At 39.9% G+C, this 10,388-nt stretch overlaps 1 protein-coding gene across 1 annotated transcript in view; it reads left to right on the top strand.

Annotated features, from left to right (window-relative positions):
- Positions 1-2,743: 2,743 nt before the first annotated feature.
- Positions 2,744-10,388, top strand: part of JAK1 (Janus kinase 1) — a 25,564-nt gene continuing 17,919 nt past the window's right edge. Inside the window, 6 exon segments of the mRNA XM_031058580.1 lie at positions 2,744-2,821; positions 3,577-3,775; positions 4,957-5,080; positions 8,746-8,896; positions 9,908-10,071; positions 10,177-10,388. The exon segment at positions 10,177-10,388 is cut by the window's right edge and continues 2 nt beyond it. Coding sequence (XP_030914440.1) covers positions 2,816-2,821; positions 3,577-3,775; positions 4,957-5,080; positions 8,746-8,896; positions 9,908-10,071; positions 10,177-10,388 — 856 coding nt within the window. The 5' untranslated portion in view covers positions 2,744-2,815.

Raw genomic sequence — 10,388 nt, 5'->3', positions numbered from 1 at the left:
AATAAAAGCACAGAATAAACACAGTAATCAATAATTAAAACAAATGAAATGTACATTTGGTGAGAGAATCATGTGGAAAACAAATAGCATGTGCTCATATATCTAAATTTTTAGAGGTTGGGAAACCTGAAACTAGATTGGTTGAGAGGGCAAAAAAGAGGAAGAACTTGCAAATGATGCTTCAAAGGGAGTTTTGACCTGGTCACATTTTAGCTGGGATTTTCCTGTATTCGTATTTCAGGGACTTTTGCCCCTGCAATGGACCTTCCATCTTTGCATTTAGCTTCCAGGATCCTGGGTTATGGTGAACTGTGGGCTTGGTGGAGCAGCATCCTTCTGGCTCAAGGAAGATCTGCACAGAGTTTCAAAAATATTTAATTCCTGCATCTGCCTTTCCTTAGTCTAAAGGTCTTGTTTAACTAATACTGTTGTACATTTGGTTTTTTCCTTAAAAATGCTGGAGCTGCTGGGTTTCAAATGTAGCAAATCATAGCCAGGAACTTGAGTTTTTACCAAATATGATTCTCTCTCAAATACCCTAATATTAATGGCCAAACTGATTAACAACCCACCTTTAGACTTCCCTCCCCCTATTTCATAATTCTTTGTGATATCAGAAGTTTCTGTGTGTGAGGGAAATAATTCCTCACCTAGCTTGCCTTAGCCAGCCATGGGTGGGCCAGGATTTTAAATAAGCAGGAAAAGCCTTTGCTGGGGGAGTGGGAGCTCAAGAAAAGCCATCCTGCACTCCCAAAAATATTTTGGAGGGTGCATCAGAAAGAGCTGCTTCCACTGGGAGAAACAGAAATGAGGTGAAATTAAAATATGCCTGAACAAAAGAAATGCAGCAGGGACTGAGCACATCCCTTGGGCTAGAGAAGAGACAAAAAATTACCCAAATAACAATTTGTGGCGCTCTGAGACAGTGGCAAAGGATAAAAATCACTTTTCAGAGAGGAAGCATTTGACTGTGTAGGTGTGGAGAAGGATGTTCAGACAGAGCAGGAATTTGTCTGGCTCTAAGGAGCCTTTTTGGAAGATGGAAATGCATTTTTGAAAGGTGAATCCCTGACAATGAGCAGGGAATGTCTGGGAAAGCCATTAGGAAATAATAAATCACGGGTTGGATGTTGGCTTGTTTGGTTCAAACCCAGAAGGTTTTGTAAATGAAGCAGCACTTTAAGGTTTTAGCATTCTGGGAATTGCTCTGACTAAAACCAAGAGTAGGAGCTTTTAACCAAAGCAAAGCTGCTGTGTTGAAAAACAAGAAGTTTGATTTATGAATCTGTAAAAGGCAGTGGTTTTATATTCCCCCTCACATTTTAAAACATCTGGGCAGTCTTTTTAACATTAGGCCCACACAGACATTAAAATCTATTGAGCTTCAGTTATATGTAATATAAAAAGGGGTTTTAATGAGATTCAGGTTAATATATTTCACCTTTTACATTTCAATTTTATGGTACTGTGAAGAAATAATATTGATATAAAATTATTTATAAATATTATTTATTTTATAAATAATATATAGATTCATATTAATATATTTCACATTTTGCATTTCAATTTTATGATGCTGTGTAGAAATAATATTAATATTAATACCATTTAGAAATAGTATTTATTATATAAACAATATTAATATAATATTAATTAATATTAATATCTTTCACCTTTTGCATTTCAGTTTTATGGTACTGTGTAGAAATAATTCCTGGCTTGTGTGCATATCCCAAAAATCACACTCTCAATTTCTTGTTCCCCATATTATTGCCAAAGGAATGTATCTGGAACCTCAAATTCAGCATTCAAATGGCAGAGATGGCAGAAAAATGCAATTTAATTGGGAATGTGTGCCAGGCTCTTCAATATAATTTTTTTTCTGGGATGGGATCAGGTTTGCTGGGCTCTTCCCAAGCACCAGGGAAGTTGTGTGGCTCTGACTTTTCCCAGACTGGGCCTCAGGCTTTTAGAGCAATATTTGCTGAAGTCTGCTAGGTCAGATTAACTCACACTGCTGAAGCAAAAATAATAAACACACATTTATTTGAACCACATTGTGGCAGGGATGGGGAGGAGGGAGAAAGGAGGGATGGAGGCTGGAAGAGGAGGAACCTTCAGCCTCAGCTGAGTGATGGGTGAGGGTTCCCAAACCAGCAGCACTGCCAGGTTTAGTTTGAACACATTTTAAATGATAATCTGGGAGGGCAGGGAAAAACAGAGAGCAGGGGAGAATTGGAATTAATATCTAAAGAAATTGGAATTAATATCTAATGAAAAATGTGAGGAATGAAGGCACGGAGGAGGTGAAGCACAGAGGAAAATGTCCCTGTGGTGTCACAGCTGAGGCTTGTGATGAGAACAATTCCAGACTGAGAACAGGGGCAAATCCAGGGAATAACCAAGGTTTCCCTGGTTTTTTGGTTGCATCTCAGACAGTGCCCCCAAAGTGTCAGAAGGGATCAGTGGATGTGCCCAAACTCCTCTCCTGGGTGGTTCCTGGGGCTGGCTTGGCTGAGACCAGATCCAGGTCTCAGTTATTGTTATTATTATCATAATCATTATTGTTATTATTATTAAAATTATTTATTTATTTTTATTATTGTTATTGTTATTATTATTTATTATTATTAATCTGTTCCCTAGGATTGCAGGTGGAATTTTATCAGCCTGACCATTTCATCTGTGCCTCCAGCTGTACAAAGCCATTCCTGATAATGTTTATTTTTCCTTTTTTTTTTCAGTCAGAGTGAAGCTTCTCCTGGGGAGAGTGAAGACCCATTTCAGTTGTGTAGAGGATCCCACAGGCACATAAATGCAGGTGTGTTGGCTTTGGGGGTTCATTTTTTATTGTTTTTTTTTTTTGGTGGGAGGATTAATTTCATAAACTATAAAATTGGTGGTTTGGGCTTTCTAAAGCTTAGAAAAACATGGAACAAAGAACCTAAATAACTTCCTGCTCTTTCTATTTAAGCACTGGGTATAAAATGCAATTTTCTTTTGAGTCAGTGCTGCCCTGTTGTTCATCCTTGGCAATCTAAAAGCTCTTGCATTAAACCTACTCAGTGCTACCCTTTCCTCCTGGAGAGACAGAGATGTTGTAATAAAAAATAAATGCCAATACATCTTATAAAATACACCATGACTCATAAACCATCAGCAGTTTCAAACACAAAGGGTGAGATTGGAGAAAACAATGAGAAATATTTTGCTGTTAAGGGGCTGTAAAGATAGAAGCTGACTTTTAAAAGAAGGAAACATCAAGTGAGCTGTTTAAATCACTCAGGCTCAAGTGTTGTTTTCCAGCCAAGGAGGTGCTGAAGGATGTGAAAGTTATTTCTGCTTTGAGGAGGGAAACCTTGCAGGAAAGCTGTGGCACCAGCAGAGGAGAAGGGAATGATTTGGAGCAGAGTTCCCAGAACCAGAATAATCACTGACATTTCTTTTTTCCCCTTTTCATCTGGTTTTGGATAAATCCCCACCTGAGGGTTTGGAGGATGCTGGTGCCCAGCCAGCAGTGATGGGTTTGTGTCCTGACAATCCCAACTCCCCTCACGTTTCCCTTTGCTCTCCCAGTATCTCAACGTAAAAGAAGATTGCAAAGCCATGGCTTTCTGTGCAAAAATGAGGAGCACCAAGAAAAATGAGCTCAACCTGGAAGCCCAGCACCAGGGGCTGGAAATCCTCTTCTACCTGCAGGACAAAGCCCCCCTCTGTTACTCCAGCGGCGAGTTCACCTCGGAGGAGCTGTGCATTGAGGCTGCCCAGAAGTGCTGTGAGTGTTTGGGTTTATTTCAGCTCCCAGGGGCCTGGCAGCAGCCAGAGTGAGGCATCCTGTGTGGGTCAGTCAGAGAAGAGCCTCCCTATCCCAATAAATCCCCACAAAGCTGCTCTGACCTCGTGTGCATCCCTCACGTGTCAGGGGCTGTGCTGTGCTCTTCCCTCTGGGCTGGGGCTCAGCAAACACCTGGAATTCCACAGGAAAAGTGGATTTAATCTCTGTTTGATCTCACAGCCCAGTGGGCTTTTGTACTTACAGTTCTGAGGTTCTTTCCCCATGGAACACCAAACCTTACCCAGCTGCTGTGGGGTGTGAACAGGGGAACTGGGCAGGAATTTTCCTGCAGCTCTCAAATGTTTTCTTTGATTCTTGTAATCCCCTTCAGCTCATTTGCCTAATTGCTCCTCTTCCATGGGAATGGGTGAAATTATGGAAATCTGCAGGACAAACCTCACCAAATGAGTGGTGATATAGTTTTTTAAGAGATTTAAGTGAGGAGTATTTAACAGCCACCTATTTATGCTGCTGTGCAGGAGCTGCTCTCTGGGGGCTCTGAACCCACAGATGGTGCAGCTGCTCCAGAGCTGGGACAAGGAATTCCAGCAGATCTGGAATTCCAAAGAGATCTGGGATGGAGGAAACATCCATCCCAAAGAGATCTGAGAGGGACTAAATGCAGAGTTTTAAAGCAGATCAGCCCATTAATGTCAAAGTCTGTTCTTACCTGGAACAGACCAAAGCTTTCTCTGGGGTCTTTCTCTGTGGAACCACCAAAGCTTTCTGCTTGTTTGCCAAAACCTCCTTTCACCTCTGAGGGTTGAATTTATTAACAAAATAAAGCTGAGAACAAAGTTGTGGGTTTGGTAAAACTCCCTTTTCTGTGACCTGGACAAAATGAAGGTTTTAAATAATTTCTTTGAAGCTCAGCCCTTGGGCAAAATCAGGATTTGAGGACCACTTTAAGAGCAGAAATCTCTGTTTAATCCACCCCAAACCCCATGGGTTGAACCCAGGTGACAGCTCCACCTCAACCTTTCCTCCCCAGTATTTGTTTCAGGCTGATCCCAGTATCTGGTTCTTTTCATGATCCAATATTTGCTTTATGCTGTTGTGTTTTGGGGTGTGGATGTGCCCCAGAGCTTTGTGATTCATCCATTTGTGTGTTTTTGTGCCAGCTGTGTCCCCTCTGTGCCACAACCTCTTTGCTCTGTATGATGAGAACAACAAGCTCTGGTATGCACCAAACCAGGTCTTCAAGGTGGAGGAGAAATCATCCTTCAGGCTCCATTATCGCATGAGGTAAGGAGAACACCTGGAAAATGAGATTTATTCATTCCTGAGCCCCATGAAGAAGCAGGAAAGCAACACCAAAAGCAGCAGCTGGGTTTGCACAGCTTAGAGGAGAGACGAGCAGCAGGAGCTTCAAACATCTCCTGATTTCTTTGCATCTTTGGGGTTTAATCTTGAAAAAAAAAGTTGGAAAAGCACGAGAAGTTGTTTTCACAAAGCTGGGAGTGAGCAAGGTCAAAGTTAATTGGAAAATTGGCTCCAAACCACTGGGTTTTGTGTCAGTGCTTTTATGAATTTCCATTTGAAGTGTTCCAGAGCAGTGAATTAACTGTACATCATCATTCAGAAATTAATAAAAAAAATTTAAAAATTAATTAATTTTTTAATACAGCAGTGGATTAACTGTACATGACGATTCAGAAATAAATTGGTTTAAAAATTAATTTTAAAAAATTAATTTAATTTTTTTAAATACAATGAAGGATTAACTGTACATGATCATTCAGAAATGAATTTTAAAAAAATTAATTAAAAAAACTATTTTAAAAAACTTTTAATATGGTGGTGGGTTAACTACTTGATGATTCATAAATGAATTTTTTTAAATGTTAAAATTTTTAATTTAAATTTTTTTAAATTTAATAGAACAGTGGATTAACTCTACATGATAATTCAGAAATGAATTTTTTAAAAAAATTAAATTTCAAATTTTAAAGTTTTTAATTTTAAATTTTTTAATAGACGATTTTTTTTTAATACAGTGGTGGATTAACTGTACATGATCATTCAGAAATGAAATTTAAAAAAATTTTTTAAGTTAAATTTTTTTTTATTTCAATTTTTATAATAGAGCAGTGGATTAACTCTACATGACAATTCAGAAATGAAATAATTTGTATTTTTGCTTACATTGATAGGTTTTTGTCATGTCCTTTTTCATGAGATCTCTAAAATGAACGATGTGACTGGGCTGAGATGTTTGTGGGGCTTTGACTTTTCTCCCATTGCTGAGAACTTTTTGTTTTCTGTGTGAATTTCTCCTCCTCTGCCCTAAATCAGTGCCAGATGCTGCTGCACTTTTGGTGATGTTTAAAAGGACTTTGCACAGAAACTCTCTGAGTTCCCTGTGGTTTTCTCACTTGCCTCAAGTTCTATTTATTGAATTTTTTTACAAATGAGAAACCCCAGGATTTTGTAATATCCTGGAGTCATTGCTCAGAGAGGAGGAGAATTTAACTCTTCCCTAGCTGGGTTTGGGTTTTGCTGTGGGAAAGGGATCCAGTTCCTTTCTGGAGGGGTTTTGGAGGCAGATTGTAGGATTTTGTGGGCTTGTGTAGTATTGCTGTGGATTTGTGTAGTCTTTGTGTAGTATTTGTGTAGGATTTTGTGGATCTCTGTAGTATTTTTGTAGCATTTGTGTAGTATTTTGTGGATCTCTGTAGTATTTGTGTAGTATTTTGTGGATTTCTACAGTATTTTTCTAGTATCTGTGCAGTATTTCTGTAGTATTTTGTGGGTTTCCGTAGTATTTTTGTAGTAGTTTGTGGGTTCCTGTAGTATTTCTGTAGTATTTTGTGGATTTCCATAGTATTTTTCTAGTATCTGTGTAGTATTTCTGTAGTAGTTTGTGGGTTCCTGTAATATTTTTGTGGGATTTTGTGGGTTTGTGTTTCTTAGTAAAGAGAATTTAAAATTTTTAACACCTAGTTTTAACATCTCCCCCTCTCGTTTGAATTATGAATACTGTATTGATAACATTGCTAATTATTTGTTGTATATAGATTTGACTGAATTTTAGATTTTATTTAAGTTAGTATTTCATTAAAACTTTATAATACTGCTGATTTTTATACTTATAAAGGAACTTCAAGTTTATAAATTTTTATAAAATTATGTAAATTTTATATAACTATATATAGGTAGGTGAAATACAAGTGTTGTAATTTTTGTGTACTTTATATTTGGGTGTTTTTTTGTTTATGGAGTGGTTAGTGGTTTTTTGTACTTGACAGAGTTTTATATTTTTTATTGAAATTCACTTAGATTTTGTATTTGTTAAAATACAAGTAAACTTTTGGTTTTCTGTAGGGATTGGAGGAATTTTTTTTTAAATTTTGGAAGGGAAGAATGGGTTTTGATAATAAAATATGAAATGAAATTATAATAATATAATATATAATAAAATAATATGTAATATAATAAAGAATACAATCTATAATAAATATCATATAATAAGTAATACAAAATATAATATAATATAATATAATATAATATAATATAATATAATATAATATAATATAATATAATATAATATAATATAATATAATATAATATAATATAATATAATATAATATAATATAATATAATATAATATAATATGATATAATATAAATTTATTTTGTAAAATTGGATTGAGATATGTAAACTAATGATGGATGATGATGGAAGAGGCTCTGAGGGAAGGCTGGGTCCTGCTCCTGGAGCTCAGGGCCACAATTCCCTCCCCAGCTCACTGGGAATGGGGAAATTTCATGTTCCTGTTCCTGTTGTGGAAGTGAAATCCCCAAAATCTCTCCCAGGAAGCTCTGGAGCTTTCCAAGGAAAAGATTCTCCTTGATTTACCCATCCCTCAAACAATGGGGCTCCAATTGTTTTTGTGGTGTTAGTCAGAGCAGTTAATTAGGGAAAGGAGCAAAGTCTCCTCTCAGTCCCAAACAATGCACAGACCTTGCCCATGATTATTTTCAGGAAATAACAGAAGAATTGCAGTTATTAATTCTGACTCCTCTTCTGCAGGAGAACAGGGAAGCAAAGTCATTTCCTCTGGGTTTCAGGAGGGTTTGCTTTGCTCTGCTCTCCAGGAGTTCTGGAGGCTCCTCTGGTTCTTGTCAGGAGTTTCTGGCTCCGTTTTGGGCTGGAGTTCCTGCCTAAGGAGAGCTCAACTAAAATATTCATTTTATTTTGCTGAAGATCCTGCCTCTGCACTGAGGTTGGGCCACTCCAGCCTTGACACTGGAGATTTGGGGCTTTATAAATGTCAGTCCCAAACTGGTTTGGACATCCCATCCCATCCCATCCCATCCCATCCCATCCCATCCCATCCCATCCCATCCCATCCCATCCCATCCCAGGGACACCTCCCACTGTCCCAGGGTGTCCAGCCTGGCCTTGGTCGCTTCAAAGGGATCCAGGGGCAGCCACAGCTTCTCTGGGAATTCCATCCCAGCCAGGAATTCCCAATTCCCAATCTCCCATCCAGCCCTGCCCTCTGGCAGTGGGAGCCATTCCCTGTGTGCTGTCCCTCCAGGCCTTGTCCCCAGTCCCTCTGCAGCTCTCCTGGAGCCCCTTCAGGCCCTGGCAGGGGCTCTGAGCTCTGCCTGGATCCTTCTCCTCTCCAGGTGAACAATCCCAAATCTCTTTCCTCACAGGAGAGGTGCTCCATCTCTCTAACAGAAAAAAAAAAGGGAAAACCCACTAATAATCCATAATAATTGTATCATTTGCCCCCAGTTCCTCAGGCCAGGAATGTGCTGGGATTTTGGACCACTTAACCTTCAGGCAGGAGTTTGACCAATTCTTGCTTTGAACAGCTTTACTTTCCAAACCCCAGGTTATCTTGTAGAAGTGGAGGCTTTTCCCCAAGGCATTTTTCAAGTTTCTGGCTTTTTTGGCAGATACTATTTCACCAACTGGCACGGGACGAGCGAGGGCGAGCCCTCGGTGTGGAGACACTCCCCCAGGAGGGCCAAGGCCTATGACAAGAAGCTGGCCCCAGAGGGGACCCCCATCCTGGATGCCAGTTCCCTGGAATACATGTTTGCACAGGTTGGAATTCTCTCTGATGCTGTATTTCCATAAATCAAATTTTTATGGGGTTTTTGTCCCATAAAACCTGTGGGGTTCTCCTTTTTTGACACTCCTAAAATACACATTATGTATCCTGTTAATACTGGAAAGGGTTTTCTTTTTGCTGCTGCCTGGTGGAGAGGAGAGGATTTGCTGCATGGGGGAGCAAATCCTCTCTCCCAGCCCAAAAATGGGTTTATTTTAATAGATATTTTCTTCTAAAGTGAATTATTTGTGTTTCCAAACGCTCTCAGTCACCTTTTGTGGGACATTTGCCCAGAGCTGGGGCTGGAGAGGAGCAGCAGCAGAGGAAATCTGGCAGGGCTGGGTGCTTTTAATGAGGTTTTTTTACTGGGTGGTGTTAAAGATTGATAAACATTTACTGATAACCCCGTGGTGATAAAGATTGATAACCTCACTGCACTTTTGCTCTCCTCTTGTGCCTTCCAAAGGATTTTTCAAACCAGAAGCTGTCGGGTTTCACCAAAAAAAGGGAAAATTCAGGTTGATGGAAGAGCAAATTGAATGCATGGAGGAAATCCCATTTACTGTTGGTTCTGAGTAGAATTCCTGCAGGATTTTCACACTGGGAACCACAAGAAAGAGAATTCCAGGGAAACATTTAAAGCAGCAAGGCACAGAAATGTCTTTGCTCTTTGATAGCCAAACACTTTCCAGGCAGTCCCAGAGCAAGGCTTGGCTTGGAGATGAATCCAGGAGAGGCTTTGGATGGGAAGGGCAGGGATAAAGCAGAGGCACAAAGTTGGTTTTCTGGAGCAGAAAATAAATATTAAAGGTACTAAAAGGGGCCAGGGATGGTGATTTCTGTAGTTAATTTTTAAAAAGTGAATTTTTGGTGGGCTGGTGTAGAAAAAAAGGGGAGGAGGTTCCGGCTTCTCCTTGCCCCTGGATCCTGGCATGAATTCCTGGCTCAGGGACAAACTCTGGGAAAGACCAGCTGGGTAATTTGGGTTTTTTTGTTCTGTTAAGGGCCAGTATGACCTAGTGAAGGGCCTGGCACCCATCCGAGACCCCAAAAACGACCAGGAGGTCCATGAGATAGAGAATGAGTGTCTGGGGATGGCTGTCCTGGCCATCTCCCACGATGCCATCAAGAAAAACGTGAAGCTGCCAGAGCTTCCCAAGGACATCAGGTGAGCTGGGATCCATCCTCTGTCCCTGCTGGCTCTGCTGCTCTCCCAGGAGGAATTTAATGTCATTCAATTTAATTCAATTTAATCCCTTGCTTCTCCTCCCAGCTACAAGCATTATATCCCTGAGACTCTGAACAGGACCATCAGGCAGAGGAATTTCTTGACCAGGATTCGGATCAATAACGTTTTCAAGCATTTCCTCAAGGAGTTCAACAACAAAACCATCTGCAACAACAGCGTCTCCCCCAGGGACCTGAAGGTGAAATATTTATCCACCATGGAGGTCCTGACCAAATATTATGGGGCAGAGATCTTTG

Source organism: Geospiza fortis, unplaced genomic scaffold (assembly GCF_000277835.1).
Source record: "Geospiza fortis unplaced genomic scaffold, GeoFor_1.0 scaffold396, whole genome shotgun sequence".
Classification (NCBI taxonomy): domain Eukaryota; kingdom Metazoa; phylum Chordata; class Aves; order Passeriformes; family Thraupidae; genus Geospiza; species Geospiza fortis.
The sequence above is the reverse complement of the archived record's forward strand: the minus strand, read 5'-3'. Positions and strand labels throughout refer to the sequence as shown.